This window comes from Nicotiana sylvestris, chromosome 3 (genome assembly GCF_000393655.2).
Source record: "Nicotiana sylvestris chromosome 3, ASM39365v2, whole genome shotgun sequence".
In the NCBI taxonomy this organism is placed as follows: domain Eukaryota; kingdom Viridiplantae; phylum Streptophyta; class Magnoliopsida; order Solanales; family Solanaceae; genus Nicotiana; species Nicotiana sylvestris.
In genome coordinates this window covers 11980953-11997305 of record NC_091059.1, presented here as the reverse complement: position 1 = coordinate 11997305, position 16353 = coordinate 11980953, and the positions used below count along the sequence as shown (strand labels likewise).

Genomic DNA, 16353 nt, shown 5'->3' with positions numbered 1-16353 from the left:
GATTTTGTAAAAAAAATGAAAGAATGAGGAGGTATTCATAGTAGAAAATAGGGAAAAATGTAATAATAAAAAATTTGAGACTAAAAATTAGTTGGAGGAGTTAAATGGCTACTTTTTAATACCCAACGGCTATTTTTTAAACACCCAACGGCGACTTTTTTCAAAAGCCAAACGGCTCTTTTTTTTATATTCGTTGGGCCCTTTTGGCCCGCCAAGGGACTGGTCCAGTCCCGGTCTCTTGGGCGGCCAAACGGGCCCGGTCCTAACGGTTCCTAGCTTAAATTCGCCCACGAGACCGACACGAGCCCACCTCTAGCGAGCCAAATGATCCCAACCTGTTTAGCTTATTTAGCCTGCGGTCCCGGACCGGTCTCGGTCCCAGCTGGCCCAGTTGCCAGCCTTACTTGGCACATCTAAAGGCGTGCATCATATGCACCTTAAAAAATCAACGTGGGGGCAATAACTAAAGGAAATATATTTTGGGTAGGAAACCGATTAAAACGAAACTTTAGGGTATTACTCTTTTTTAATTTGTTTCCGATTGTCCAGGTTCAGTTTTGCTTTTAAGAAATATCAGTCAACATTTCCTTCAACACAAAAAGAAACTTGAGTCGCTAGACTCAGCCAGTGACCCGTACTTGTTTCTCTGAATGCATAGGAAAAAGGCGCACAGTTATTTTGTTGTGGGATAGCTAAAAAGATTTATTATTCTTCCTAAAAGGTAACCTCCCACTCCTCCTCCAACCTCACACACACACACACAAAAGCACAATTATGTATGCTTCTGTTCGAATGTTGTAAATGCTGGTGCCTGGGTCCTTTTCTTTTATGCAGCATTTTGTAAAATTATTTGGGTATTCTGCAATTTGAAGTTGAATTTTGATAGTGTTATCCTGCTAGCAGTAAATAGACTTTTGATGGTTTAATAGTAATTGCAAATGGACTTGGCCTCGTTCAGCTTGTTATGAAATCTAAAAAGTTTTGGTGTAATCAAATTTATGGTTTATCAAAGAGGAAAAGAAAACCAAAGCAGATTAAATACAGAATGCAGAATAGGCACTTCTGTTTCTTTGGATAAGTAATTTTATTTCATTACTAAAATCTGCACTTAAGGAAGGAAATGAAAAGATGCAAAAGGTGTTGATATGCCCTATCCACATAGAAATCCTACCCTCTTCCACACATTACCGGTGGATGCTACAGCCGCTCACTTGTCTGCCAAATATAGAGACAAGAAAAAAATACCTTCAAGAGTACTTTATCTAATCCTGCATATAGTTTGACACTAGGATACAACAAAAAAAACAATAATTGCCTTAGTCCCAAACAAGTTGGGGTGGCTATATCAATCCTTGCTGACCATATTTCTCCATTTAAGTTCAAGTCATGTCCAGGGCGGAGCTAGCATGTAGTTTACGGGTTCGTTCAAACCTAGCAGCTTTGGTCCAAACCCCGTATTTCATCTCAAGAAATCCATTAAATACGTACGTATTATGAATTTAGAACCTAGTAACTTTAAAAAATCAGAATTCCAAACCCGTAAACTTCAATTCCTAGCTCCGCCTCTACTCATGTCATCATCATGCCAACAACAACAACAACAACAAACCCAGTAGTTTCCCACGAGTGGGGTCTGGGGAGGGTAAGATACTAAGATGTACGCCTCCTTACCCCTACCCTGGAAGGGCAGAGATAAGGTTGCGTAGCAAATACTAATAAAAGTCTGACACTTTGATGAAGTGATATATATTTTGAGCCATGAGATGTCTGCAGCAGGTTTTCTACTATGAAAACTTTGAATAATATGTACACACAGAGGGATCCCCACAGATTCTTTCATGCCCTCTCCTCTCTTTTCATAATATCTTATTGTTAAGTTGGTTTCTGATTGCTTCTTTTATATACTTTACAGTTCATGGCTTCTAGAATGGATGCAATAATACTGCAGTCTTTGCCAGCAGCCGAAAATGAAAGCGTTGGACATTTGTTTGCAGTTTCAAGAAGTTCTGCTATCCTGGATTTCTCCAACAGACTAGAAGTAACTGAACAAATTTCAAAGTTTGGTGTAAAATGTATGCCATCTATTAATATTAGGTAACATTCAAATTATTGGTTTTGAATCTTGGGATATCTACTTGATTTTATTTTGTCCGAAAAATAATTTCTTTCATAGTTTAAACTTTGCTGCTCGAAACATTGTTAGTTGCATTTCCAATGTGCAGTGGAATCCTTTATAAATTAACTAGTTATTCAGGTATATCTTATTATGCAATTGTTGTCATTTCACATCGATAGAAAAAGCAGAAGCAAATTTTGCAAATCAATGTTCTTAATTCCAGAAATTTGAAGGTATCAGAGCTCTTCCGGTTCCCCCTCCCTTTTCCTCCTCACTTTTGCCACAGGTAGTAAACTCTGTCTCTAGCTATGGTAGGCCTGGAGTTAAGTAGGCATGTGAGGGTTTAGTAGTCAAATGAAGTGGATGCAAACCTCGGAGACTAGAATTCAAATCCCAACATAGACAAAAAAAACATTCGGTGATTTTCTCCCATCTGCCTAAGATGTTCAAAGTTACCTGTTACTTGTGCTGGTGGGAGATAGCAGGTACTCAGTGGAATAGGCGAGTGAAAGCTGGCCCAGACACCACCTTTATGGAAGAAGAAAAAAAACGTGAGGGGAGATCTTTGCTCTGGGCATAGCAGTGTAAATCAACAGCCTAACAAAAAATTTCTTGGTGTGGTTTTCTCGCTGCCCTGTTCTTTGGTTTAGTGCCTGGACATCGTGATTTTTGGTAGTGCCTGGACAAAACAATCGTTATGCCTTGTTAAAGCTACAAGCTTGTGATTTTGCACTTCAAACTCTGTGCCTGTACGCATATCTGTGCATTAGTTGGTCTTTCACTAATATCAATCAACTACGACTTAGTCCCATACTAAATCTTTAGAGCCCTCATATTTTCGAAACAACTATATCTTCCTATCTGTCCTGGCATCTAACCCGATGCTAGTGTTTGTGTCTGCTACTTGAGATATCTAATTCTTTTTATGCTCTAAAAGTCTGTTTAAAGTTTAGCCTGTACTAGGGATGAATTAGTCCTCTTATCAACATATGAAGGCTTACTTAAATAAGAACTATGGCTTTGATTTCTCCAATTAATGTTAAATTGCTTTCTCTTAAACAATGTCAATAACATGCTGGAACTGTATCTTCTAGAAATTGAGTTCTAAATCATAGGACTGAAACAGAGAAAATCCACAAGAGGCAGTTATCGTAAAAATATTTATTTATCTGTTTGCCTTGCAGCTTGTGGGAAAAATATTTTCTTTTGCATGATTATATAACCTTCGTTTTGTAAAAACAGGTCGCAGACAAGAAGACGTGGATCAAGAATAGCATTTGCTTTGGATACAGGCAGAATTCCCAGTAGTGATGATCAAGATGACCTCAATGGTGATGGCGGCGATTTAGGTGGAACTCGTTTGGGGAGGATAGTTGGTGGTGGGGGCAGGCAGCTCTTGGAGAAGCTCAATTCAGCTCGGAAAAATTTTCCGATGAAAGTATTTCTGCTTCTCTTAGGTTTTTATACGGCAAATGCCTTGGCTACGATCCTAGGACAGACTGGTGATTGGGATGTACTAGTAGCAGGAGTCGTTGTAGCTGCAATTGAGGGAATCGGAATGCTGATGTATAAAAAGCCTCCTTCTCTGCCTTCCAGGAGGTTGCAATCTCTGGTTTCAATGGTGAACTACTGGAAAGCAGGTGTTATTCTAGGTCTCTTTGTTGATGCTTTCAAATTAGGAAGTTGATTTTCTCTCTAGCAACCTTGAATTCTTTTGTCCAAAACGATTGTCCACTCAATTCCATCGTTCCATGTATGTATCATACTCTAGACTGCTCCTATGTACTTGTGTTAGAACTGAGGTTCTTCTATTTGAGGGCACATGTATATTAATAAATTGTTGTCCAATTCACTTGAGGATACCTTTCTGTTAGTATATCTTATGTCACTACTGTTGCAATTTCCTACAATACTTGTTTATTAACCTGAAGCTAATTTATATGTTAAGTTATTTTATAGCTAATTTTCAAATTCTTGCTGAGAGCAAGTTCTCTGGATATGTGCCATATGCTGATCAGGAGGTGCTAAAAATGTGTATTGGTGTCAATTTCCATCTGTATGTTGGTTCATTCTGATTCTCATGCAGCATTCCAATATATCCAGTTAAGAACGTAACAGAAATATTAAATGCCTTTCTTTACTCTAGTATATTTAAGTAACTATTGTACTATAGGAAGGTTCATATATGATGATTGAATGTGTTGAAAGGAACTAAGTAGAGAGTAACAGTAAGTACTTTGTAGTTCCATCTAGTTTCCTTTGCATACTCTTAAGCATGAAGCTGCAATTTAGAAGCATCTTTGTTGGAAACCTTTGGGAAGACATTTGTAAATTGTTTGTGACTCCCCTGATTGAAAGATCCTTCACAGTGGTTAGATGGATTAAACCACCACAACTATTATTTATCAAGATTAATATTGATGGTAGTTCCAGGAATGGGATTTGTGGAGATGGTGGGGTAGTTATGGAAAGCTTGGGGGAGACATATGTTTTACCTTTGGACCAGGTACTAGTAACATGGCTGGGGCTAAGGCGCTTCTGTTTGGACTGAAGTGATGCATCAGCACGGGGAACGTCTTGATTATTGGAGAACTGACTCTCTGCTTCTTTAAAAATACATCCTGGACTGGTGGTCTATTCCATGGAGGATTAAAGAAATTGTGGCTGAGATTAGACACTTGGTGCCAGTCATGGTTTATTCATTAACAGGGAAGCCAATCAAGTTGCAGATAAAATGGGTTCTTAATTGGATGAAATAAATATTTACACATACTTTGACACAATGCCTAGGCAACTCAAAGGATTATTGAACACTGAGAGTCAAGAAGAGGAGCAAATGTGGTGATTTTTGAGCCGCCCTGAATCTTCACAGCTTTATGACCCGCCCCATTAGATTACATATGATTAGCTTCATTTATCATGTGCATGAGGCAAATTTGTTCTTCCGTCATTATCAGATGTAATGGAAGGTCAGGCGTAGTCCCCCTTCCCTCAAAGCCTATTTTTGCTCATACGGTAATAAAGTCGTGACTTTGAATAAAAAAAGAAAAAAAGCGAGAGAGATACTTGGTAAAGAAATGGCCTTCCTAGCGTCAAATCACCACTTTTGAATTTCAATTGCTTTATGCTTGCGTACAAAGATAATTATTTCATTGTACTTCTGAATGGAGTTTGTCAAGTGAAGTTCATCATCATTTGTCAATTGTCAGCCCTATTATAGTTATAGACTTCTCTGAATCGTAAGTGATTCACATAAGACTCATATGAAGTCTATAGATAGACTGATAGATACATACGATCTATTGGACTCCTATGAACTATACTCATATACATTAATACGAGTACAGTAAAAAAAGTTCTTTTGGAGACTAACTACAGTTCATTGATGCTTGCTAAAAGAGTTACCTTGTAAAAAGGCACTTAACGGAGAAGTTTCTGTATAAGAGCGCTGATATCCTTTAGCAAAAACTAACTTGAAGGTGGTGATCTCTTGAGAGTATTGAGTACAGAAACTCACCTATTATAGATGTATACGTATCTCCTCATAAAAGACAGACGTCAATGGAGTTATTGAGCTGCAAAGGATTTAAGGCTTTAAAACAATAACCCGGGGAGAATTTAAAAACATAGGGTGTACTAATTCCGGACCACAGAACCTTTTATTGATGTTCTACTCAAGTTCTAAATGCTCTTCTAGCATTAGCTGAGCCTTGCTCATTTCGTTTACAAGGGGAATGGCCTTCCAAAACATTAGGGACTCACAAATACTTAATGAAATACTACGGCCATAGGGTTATCTCCAAATCCTGTTCTTCCACCAACAGAAAGGTTGCATTCCATATGTTACTTCACCAAACTCTTAATACCAGGAGGCGAGATTCATTTTTTCAGGTATCAGGCAGTCTAAATGTTGACCATGTCACCGAAAAGTTCAGGAGTTGGTAGGAAATCCTGCAAACCTCCTTTCTATGACCGGATGGTGATGCACATCAAGAATCCAAAGATACTGACATTTTCTCATTCCTCAAGAATTTAAAAGGTTCCAAAGATGCTTACATTTCCTCATTCCTCAAGAATTTAAAGGTTCTGCTGAAATTTTCCCAAGGAACTCAATGAGAAAGTAATTAAGTAAATCTTGGCATCTAACAATCAAAATCCATTTGACACGAAAATGGTTCATATTAATGTAAGCGGGGTCAAAAAAGCAATGTGTTTCTAAATGCTCAATACTTAGGACACCGGCAGAAAGACAAGAAAATATGAAGGAACAACAAACATATGAGTTCTTTCAAAATTCTCCATTGTCTAATAACTTATAAAGGAAAAAGATTGATGCTTTCCATCTTCAGAGGTCTTGCACGCTCAAACCTACAAATCATAAAAGATTCCATCTGTTAAGTTCATGAAATCATGTACACACAAATAAAAAGTTCATACATCGCAAGTGCAGTGACTTAGATATAGCAGAAGGCAGAGACATACAGTGTTGTGTAGAGAATATCAAAATAAATAGCACAAAGTTAGCATGTCAGGAAATACCCACCTGGAGGAAGTGATTGCTTCAATTTGTCAGCCTTCTCAAAGTCGGACACACAAAGTGTGTAAAGGTACTTGGAGCAGCGAACCTTGAACTTGACCATATCCTTGTTCTTCTTTATCTTGACTGACCGTGCATCCTTCCTTCTAGCTGTGAGAAGGAAATCCTTGATCTCGTGTATTTGCTTCGGCTGGTATTAAAATGTTTGGTTAAAATTTCACATTTGTAGAGCAGATTAAAAGACAAGAGACAGAAAAATGGAGCTCTCAGTAGGACCCAAGACATAATCTCATCTAACCAAAGCATTTGTTAAACCAATCAATTGAGTTGAAACAACAACAGAACAAAAATAATGAATCACATCAATCCAGTTATGGACTATCATCAGTTTGCTTTCATCCAACTCAACGGTGTAAAAAGCTACTAGGTACAACAATTTTTTTGTCAATATAAACACAGACTTGTTTGGTAAATATACATGTTATACGTGAAGTGAAAAAGACAAAGGGACCTAAGATTACTGCCTGAACCTGAACGCATAAACCAAGTAATAACCATTAACTTGTTAAAAGAGTAATATTAATGAGTCAGTGTTTAACAAAGTTTTTTTCTTAATTTACTTTCTTTGTCTTTTTGTTCTCTTGAGCCGAGGGTCTTTCAGAAAGAGCCTCTCTACCCCATAGGGGTAGGGGTAAGGTGTGCGTACACATTACCCTCCCCAGACCCCACTAATGGGATTTTACTGGGTGGTTGTTGTTGTTGTCTCTTTGATAATAAAGAAAGTCTGGAAGGGCAGCCGTTGCGCAGCGGTAAAGTTGTTTCCATGTGACCTATAGGTCACGGGTTCGAGCCGTGGAATCAACCATTGATGCTTGCATCGAAGTAGGCTGCCTATGTCACACCTCATAAGGTGCAGCCCTTCCCTGGACCCCGCGTTAAATCGGGGTGCTTCACGCACAAGGCTGCCCTTTTTGATAATAAAGGTCTATAATGAATTTCATGTGTTTCACTTTAACTAATGAAGATCTACTAGTATATTGGAAACAGCCTCTAAGGTCTGCGTACACACTACCCCTCCCCAGACCCCGCGTTGTGGGATAATACTGAGTATGTTGTTGTAGTGGTTAAGTGACAAGGTTTGCATAAATATAGTAGAACATGACATACAATTATCAGTTGGTGCATATAGCTAGTACAGATAAAAGACAGAACAAAAACCTGCATTTGTCAAAGCAAGAAACCCATTCATCAATTACTTAAAACATATCAGCAAAATGAAAGGAACATACTATCTCGTGAACCATCCCAAATAGCACAATGTTTTCTTAGAAAGTAACATAATTACTGCGAGCGAAAGGAGAAAAAAAATTAAAAAAAAAAATTAATATCACATAATATCTCGCAGTCTGGCAATTTCCTAAGGTTTACGTCCAATAAATTAGTAAATTCCAATTCTGGCCCGATTTTGGCCTAACTTTCCCGAATCATACTAAACCAGAAAATCAAGCTATGCAATTAGCAACTGAAAAATGCTACAGATGAGCGCTCATCTAAAAATCGAAAATGGAATCGATACAATTTTTTTTTAAAAAAAAAAAAATAGGAGTATGACATTATCAAAATTGAACCGTAAAAAAAACAAGGCAAGTAAATATCCAGAAAGCAGGGTGAAAGATTGGGGGAAAATGTACCATGTTTGGGGCTGAGATGGGGAGGATACCAAGTTCTAGCGCCGCTGTTGCCTGCAAGAGGAAGACGTAATAATGGTGGTGTTATAAAAAGGGTGCCTAAAACCCTAGTGGCAGATTTCCAATTTTGTCCCTACCGTGATATTCCAAAATTGCCCTCCCTGCTCCCTTCTCTGCCTGGGGGTGCATTCGATTTTGAGCCTTATCGAAAATTACTTATCGATTATCGATTTGTACATATGCTTATCGTTATCGTTTCAATAAGGTTTCGATTTTTTCAATTTCGATTTATCGATTTTTGGGTTTTATCGATTCGGTTAAAAATTACACCAATAAGAAAATTTGCGGGATTCCACGGAAAGTATAGTGCTATAAACACGCCTAACTAATATGGACAAAAAGAAGCTAAAATAAGACGAACACCGTTTATAACATAAAAATTGTGTCAACAAGCACATGCAACGAAACTAAAGTAAGGGATCAAATGTATGCCACCAACACTCCAACGGTATAAAAAAAATAAAAATACATCATCACGGCTAATTCTATTTTCCATTAATTTGAACTTCATTCCTTTAAGCTTTGAATACACTCACAGATATGTCCGTCATTGCCGAACACTCAGAGTTACTCTTCCCCTTCCTTCCATTGCCTCCCGAAATCTGATTTCTCTTCAAATGTATGCCAAATTTCCATTACTTAAAAGTAATTTATTAGCTCTGTCTTACAAGTAAGTAAATTCGCGGAAAATCGAAGAATAAGATACCTGAGAAATGCATTTTACTTATTTGATTAGAAATGCTTGAATCAGCTCAAGTGTGTTATCTTAATATTTCTAAGTATTATTCCATATAATATAAATAAAGAACGAATGACGAATGCGCATATTTCTGAGCAATAGTTAATTAAGCAGGTAAACTAGGTGTATATGTCAATGCCTGTTTGATTGGAAGTCATTCCTATATTGTATCATCAGCCTGAGAATTCCCGGGAAAAAATTCATTTTTTTGAATTAAAATTTCCTAGTCGATTAGTTTCTATAGTGGTTTTGGGTTTAAAGCTGAATCAGTTGATTGATTAGATCTGTGAAGATGTACACGTCAAGGCAAAAGATTCACAAAGACAAAGATGTCGAACCTTCTAAGTTCGAGGAGTCTGTTGCACAGGTTTTATTTTGTTTTTAGTTGACCGTTCTGGTTATTGTATATCTTCAATTTCATTATATAATTTTGTGATTGTGGAATGAAGATTTAATTTTTTTGTTGAACAGGCTTTGTTTGATTTGGAAAACACCAACCAAGAGCTGAAAAGTGAATTGAAGGATTAGGGACTTAGGGTAAAGGAAAGGATATTATAGAATAAGGGTTTAAAAAAAAATTAGTATATCTTATCAGTTTATCGATAAACCGATAATCGAAGAGGACAAAATCGAAATCGATAACTCGATAAGGAAAATTTCGAAATCGAAATCGATAAACCGATAACAAATAATCAATTTAATTTATCGATAAACCGATTCGAATGCACACCCCTAACTCTTTCGTCTTGAAATATTCCAACTTTTTAGTAACTTTTCAATGAACAAAATTTTTGTTCCTTGTTGTAATAGTAAACTAAACATCAATAAAATTTAAAAAAATTATCGAGTTAAATAACAAATGTAGATAGTATCCCTCTTTTTATGAGAAAAAAAAATCACCAATAAATAAAATACATTTGGTTTAATTCATAAATTTAGTTTATTTGTAGCAAATAATCTATATGATATATAGTTAACCGTATATTATCAATGAATATTACTTAAGTTTTATTTAATTAAGAAAGTCCAAGACTAAGAAAAGTAAAACTAAAATTAAAATAAAAGTTGCATAGATTCTTAAAACTACTAATTACACAAATAAAATAAAATAAATTATTATTAGTTGTATATTGAGAAGCTGAAAATTTCTATGAGAAAAAATATACTTTTGACAAAAGATCATTAGGAAGACCTCCTCCTCTTATCTTGCAACATAAATGTTAAAACTTTTATTCTGTTAATTTATTGTATTATTCTGGTAGTTAAAGCATGTTTTTATGGGACACATTTAATTGAGTAACAACAACATTAAATTAGAGATAATGACACACTTTAAAGAATAAAATTGACCAAAAATTCACAGGAACATTTATTTTTTAATAAAAAAATCTTTCAATAACACACATAATAAAATAAGAACCAAAACTAACTGTGTGTAAATCCTAACATTAGAATAATGAGTATTATCTGCAAGTTTATTTTGAACTTCACTAAGTTTTCAATCGTCGATTCTATAATCCAAAAATAAAAAATACTTTATTTTATAAAGTTAATAATTTATTGTCTAATGTTTTTCAAACTATTGAAAGCCTACTCCATTCATAGTGTTAAAAATTTTGATCAGTAATAACCTATTATTACATTTGATTTCTTAATTAATTAGATTACATTATATGTTAACTTAAAGTTATCTACAAATTGTAAATGTAATAGATTAATGCCTAGTGAATTGAACGTTTGAATTTTTTGGTACAATCTTCATAACACAAAAAAGCTTTTACGATGATGGTGGTAGAATATCTTCGTTGCTCAAGAAAGGTCACGACACAACAATTTTTCTTTGTGGGGCCATTTTTCTTTTGATCTCATTCTTATTTGCTTTGGTTTCTTTCTTTTTCTTTTGAACACCAAAAATAAATAAATCTTTGAGTATTTTAAAAACATAGAAAGAAATTGAGAATTTTGAAAAAGAACATTAGAGTAAACATGTTATAAATTTACAAAACCTATTTGAAGAAAATTTAAGTAGTGTTATAAGAGAAACAACTTAAAAGGGGAAAAACAATTCAAAAAAGTTCATTGAAGAAAAGAAATAGAGGCAAAAAAAAATTAAGAACAAATAGAAAAATATATTTATAAAATGATAAATCTATATATAACAGAAAAAAAATACATTAAAATCTCATTTCGACATCGGAGAAAATCACAACTCATAGTTATTGCAATTGTAGAGTATAAATATATACAACAAAAAACAGATATCAAAATCTCTATGTATTATTTTAAAAAAAAATCACTACTTCAACTTATACAACATAAACCTAAAAATGACAAGATGTAACGACCCGACCGATCGTTTCATGAGTTACTGCTTCGTTTCCCTCATTTCTGCTTCTTATTGTTTTTTTCAGCTGTATTATATGTTATCGGGTTGATTGGTTCGGGTTCGGAAAGGTTTTGGTAAGGTTTGAGATACTTAGTCTCTTTTGAGTAAGCTTAAGTTGGAAAAGTCAACCAGATGTTGACTTACGTGAAAAAGGGCTCGGATGTGAATTTCGATGGTTCATATAGCTTCGGAATGGGTTTTGAAAGTCCGGAGTAGATTTAGGCTTGAATTGGCGAAATTGGAATTTTGGCGTTTTCCGGTTGATAGGTGAGATTTTGATACAGGGGTCGAAATGGAATTTCGGGAGTTGCAATAGGTCTGTTATGTCATTTGAGATGTGTGCGCAAAATTTCAGGTCATTCGGACGTGGTTTGATAGACTTTTTGATCAAAAGTGAAATTCGGAAGATTTTTGGAACCTTAGGCTTGAATCCGATATTATTTGGTTGATTCGAGGTGTTTTGAAGATTGGTATAAGTTTGGATAGTGGTATATGACTTGTTCATGTTTTTTGTTGAGGTCTTGGGGGCCTCGGGGTGATTTCGGATGGTTGACAGGAGATTTTGGAGTTGAGTTGGGCAGTTGAAGTCTATTGTTACTATCATAACCGCACCTGCGGTTGGGAGGCCGCAGGTGCGATGAACGCAGAAGCGGAAGGCAAGCTGTAGATGCGACCAAGACAGAGGTCAGGCGGAGCCGCAAAGTGCATATCTGGGCGCACCTGCGATAGCACAGGTGCGAGAGTGTGACCGCAGGTGCGGTATTGAGGATTTTAAGTCACTTTCGCAGGTGCGCACTTGGGACCACAGGTGCGGATCTGCAGGTGCGACCATTTAACCGCAGGTGCGATTTTGCTGGGTCAGAAAGTATAAAAGATTTCCTTCGCGATTCTTGACCATTTTTCTTTATATTTCATTCAGGGTGAAGCTTTTGGGAGCAATTTCAGGGGAGATTTTCAGAGGGATTCATTGAGGTAAGGTCCTTGGTTCCTAAGCTCATTATTATGGTAATTTTTATCATTGTTAGCATGAAATTCAAGGGAAAATTAGTGGTAAATTGGGGGTTAGATCTTGGTTAATTGGAGAGATTTGAGTGGTGATTTGAGGGATCATTTGAGGTCCGATTTTGATATTTTTGGTATGAATGAACTCGTGGCGGGATAAGGATTCTATTGATGTAAAATTTTTTGAATTCCGAGACGTGGGCCCGAGGGTCGGGTTCAGTCAATTTCGAATTTTGTGTTGTAATTTGGTTAATTTCGTATGGGTTCTACTCTTTTAGCGTATGTTAACGGTTATAAACTGATTTTGGTTAGATTCGAGGCATTCGGAGGCCGATTCGAGAGGAAGAGGCATCGCGGGCTAGAGTTTTGGCTTGGCTTGAGGTAAGTAACGCTTCCAACCTTGGTTCTGCGGGTTCGAAACCCCAAAACGATGTGTTTTATGATTATTATGAAGGTGACGCTATGCCAAGTGACGGGCGTGTGGGCGTGCACTGTGAGAAATGCGGCCTGGATCATTCCATGGCACCGCTTAGCTACTCTTTTTTGTTGATATCTGTGTTGTAATCATGTGATTAAGTTGATAAGCTGCAAATCATGTTAATTATCATGTTAAGGCTTCATGCCAACACTGTTGAGACCCGCGAAGTCGTTTCTTGATATCATGTCATTAGATTCAAGTTTATTTTATACTCAGTCATGTTCATGCATATTATATCATGCTTCAGTCTCGATTATTGCTATTTGACATATCATATCATTGTTCGGGCTTGTGTCATGACATCTTAGTGCATGTGTGTGAGACTGGAGAGTATTGACTGAGTGAGGCCGAGAGCTGAATATTGATTGACAGTATGGGATCGGGCTGCACGTCGCAACATTGATATTGATCATGCCTTCGCTGGCATTGATATAGCGCTTGGGCTCAGAGAAACTCCTCCAGAGTTTTTACACCCCCAGTGAGCGCAGTAGATGATTATATTGGGGAATGGATCTTCCCTGGACATGGATCTTGTCTGAAGTACTATACTGGGAGATGGATCTTCTCTGAGAGGCTGGATCAGCCTGTGTCCTCGGTACTGAATGACTGCGATCAGTGATATATATTCCGGGATGGATCTTCCCTAGGCCGGATGGCCATATACAGTACCGAGTGGTTGAGCAAGTATGAGTGGAGGTTGTGGGACATTGATCATCCTAGTTGTGCATTAGTACATATATGAAATCTCTAAGTTTTGAACTCTTTACTGATCAGTTGCATCTATTACTGTTGAGTTTTACTTGAATTGTAAGCATATCTACATTTCTGTTCTGTTAATTGCTAATTGCTTGTTGAGGTTTGGTCTGTCACTAAATGTCAGTCCACAGGTTGGACTTGTTACTTACTGAGTTGGTGTACTCACGTTACCCTCTGCACCTTGTGTGCAGATCCAGGTGTATCTGATCACGGTAGCAGTTGTTGATCTTCCTTGTGCGGACTTCCACTGGAGATTGCGAGGTATCTGCTTGGCGACCGCAGTTCCGCCTTCTCCTTCCCTATCTTCCTCTAGCTTTACTTATTGGATATATTCAAACTATTCTAGATTTGTATTTCAGAAAGTTGTAATAGTTTGCTCATGACTAGTGACATCCGAGGCCAGGGTTGTATTTCTTTCCGCTATTTTGATACTTCTATCTTTTATTATTGGATTTCACTTTAAAAATTGATGTTTTCTAAAGTTAATAATGTGGATAAAATGAAAAATTGGAATAAATGGCTGGCCTAGTTCTACGATAGACGCTATCATGATCGGGCCAGATTTTGGGTCGTGACACAAAATCAAAGACCATTAATGAGAATTGTGAAATACGCTTTACTTCGATCTTGACCTCATTATTTGGCACTTCGTCTTAAACATTCTTCCTAAGATTCACACCTGTATGGAATATCTTCGTGCATTTATCTTAAACAAAAAATAAAGAATAGAAATCATATCATACCTTAGTTATACTTTCTCTTTCCACTACAGCCTTTGACACAAAGATAGCTCAAATCATTATATGCAAAATATAAAGTTAGTATCAATCATATTTGTTTAAAACATAGAAGTCCTTATAAAGGTACATATGGAGGAACATATAATAAATTATCATAAACTTACCCATTAAATATTTAGAGGTTATGAATATGAAAGGCATGGGAGCTATTGAGATTATTAAAAATATAGGTTATGAAGATAAAAAGGTATGAGTTATGAAGATAGAATTTTTAATATAAATAAATAAAAAAATAGTGAAAACCCCAAAAAAAGGAGGGAAAAGATAATGTGTTTCTTCGCTTAAGAGAGGTGCCACTCACTTTTCTATTGCCCACTTGTATATATAGATATAGATGTGGATGTCCACTACTCCCATTATTTCACTCATGATGTAAATAACCTCTAACTACTTATCACTCTTATGATTGTAGCTCTCACACCTGCATAATCCCTCCCCATGAACTTCCCCCGTGATTTCAATTGTTAATGTCATGTTTAAGACAATCCTTTTGTAACCTTCTATGTAATAGTATAAATAGAGGCATGAAATGTGATATTGGATGCCCTTGAACGCTGGATGAAATAAGAAAATTATTTCTTCTTCTATATTCTATTAGTTATCTTCTTATTTATATTGTTACTTTGAGCTACATTTCTTAATACGTATTAGCACGAAGTTGAACTCTTTTCGTTGTTCAGGTATATTTGTTCATTCTGTTTTCTTCGTTGTATATTTTGATTTCATGATTAGTGTCTTTAACACGCAGTTTTATAATTTTTCACATCTCTGGACATGTGTAAAAATAAATAATTCTATGTTTCCTTATTTTAAGTTGTTTGCATGATTGTCACGTGAAAGTTGCTAATTTTCAAGTTAACAGAATGAATTGAGAGAAGAATACTTGTTTTACGTTGTTCGACAGTTGAAATTGTATTAAAGTTAAAAGACATTTTTGTTCTAGTAAACATCAAAGATATATTAATAATTTGAAAAAATAGTATTTGTTTCTATGAAAATATCACTTTAGTGTATATAGATCACAAATTTGATATTATGTCAATCTTTTCTTGACGCTATTATCCTAATGATTTCTAATTATTTATCTTCTTTGATAGTTTTCACTATGACGAATTTGTCAAAGCTTGAGTTTGTGGAACTTGACATTTCTATTTACCCGTAAAACTGTACAGTTGAATTTATACATGGTTTATAGAAAATTAAATTAATTTGATCCTGAAATAATAAAATAATCGAAGAAATGTATGATACTTAGCCTTAGATTGTAGATGAAATAGCAGAGTTGACAAATCCGGGAACAAGGTTTCTAGGTGCAGCAATGATGGATCAAAAGCAAGAAAGTGAAATTGTTTTAAGCTTTGTATAGAATATAGTGTAAGTTAGCTAGAAAAATCCTCTCATTTACAATGATAACTGAGCTCTTTATTTATAGTTGTGTCTAGGGAAGGAGGTCCTAGGATCATGCCCTCCTTTAATATCAATTATAAGGGTCATTAATGAAGGTGTAACCGTGGGAATAAATGCCAAATTCCCTATAGCGGGCTCCGTTCTTAATGCTGCAGAATATTCCCTATTAAATTTTACCGGATGCAAAGCATTTAATACACTTTTATGAATATTCCCTTCCGATGACAAGCGGGATAGCTGCGTTCGGTGACCATCTTCGTCTTAGGTTCTACGTGTCCTTCCTTTAAATGACCACGTGTCATGCCATATTTTTCCCAATACAATTTCTGGAAAGAATTACCTATCATGGGTTCTCGATATTGAGATTCACTTAGCCGCTGAAGA

The 16353-nt window shown here is 36.1% G+C and overlaps 2 protein-coding genes across 2 annotated transcripts; one reads left to right on the top strand and one right to left on the bottom strand.

Annotated features, from left to right (window-relative positions):
• The first annotated feature begins 533 nt into the window (after positions 1-533).
• LOC104245650 (ycf20-like protein) lies at positions 534-3990 on the top strand. Its single transcript, XM_009801286.2, has 3 exons — positions 534-721; positions 1913-2094; positions 3359-3990. The coding sequence occupies exons 2-3, from the start codon at positions 1916-1918 to the stop codon at positions 3801-3803; spliced, it is 624 nt and encodes a 207-aa protein (XP_009799588.1). The 5' UTR covers positions 534-721; positions 1913-1915; the 3' UTR covers positions 3804-3990.
• A 2285-nt stretch (positions 3991-6275) lies between these two features.
• Positions 6276-8433, bottom strand: LOC104245652 (large ribosomal subunit protein eL38-like). The gene is made up of 3 exons (XM_009801287.2): positions 8345-8433; positions 6660-6843; positions 6276-6484 (listed from the first exon to the last, which is right to left on the bottom strand). The coding sequence occupies exons 1-3, from the start codon at positions 8345-8347 to the stop codon at positions 6462-6464; spliced, it is 210 nt and encodes a 69-aa protein (XP_009799589.1). The 5' UTR covers positions 8348-8433; the 3' UTR covers positions 6276-6461.
• Between the last annotated feature and the right edge of the window lie 7920 nt (positions 8434-16353).

What these genes read in the sequence shown, in the direction of transcription:
- LOC104245650 (XM_009801286.2), top strand. Translation starts at nt 1,916, where the DNA reads ATGGCTTCTAGAATGGATGCAATAATACTGCAGTCTTTGCCAGCAGCC. An exon ending in ATGCCATCTATTAATATTAG is followed by an intron (nt 2,095 to 3,358) that starts GTAACATTCAAA and finishes TTGTAAAAACAG; the next exon opens with GTCGCAGACAAGAAGACGTG.
- LOC104245652 (XM_009801287.2), bottom strand. An exon ending in GAAGCAATCACTTCCTCCAG is followed by an intron (nt 6,485 to 6,659) that starts GTGGGTATTTCC and finishes TATGATTTGTAG; the next exon opens with GTTTGAGCGTGCAAGACCTC.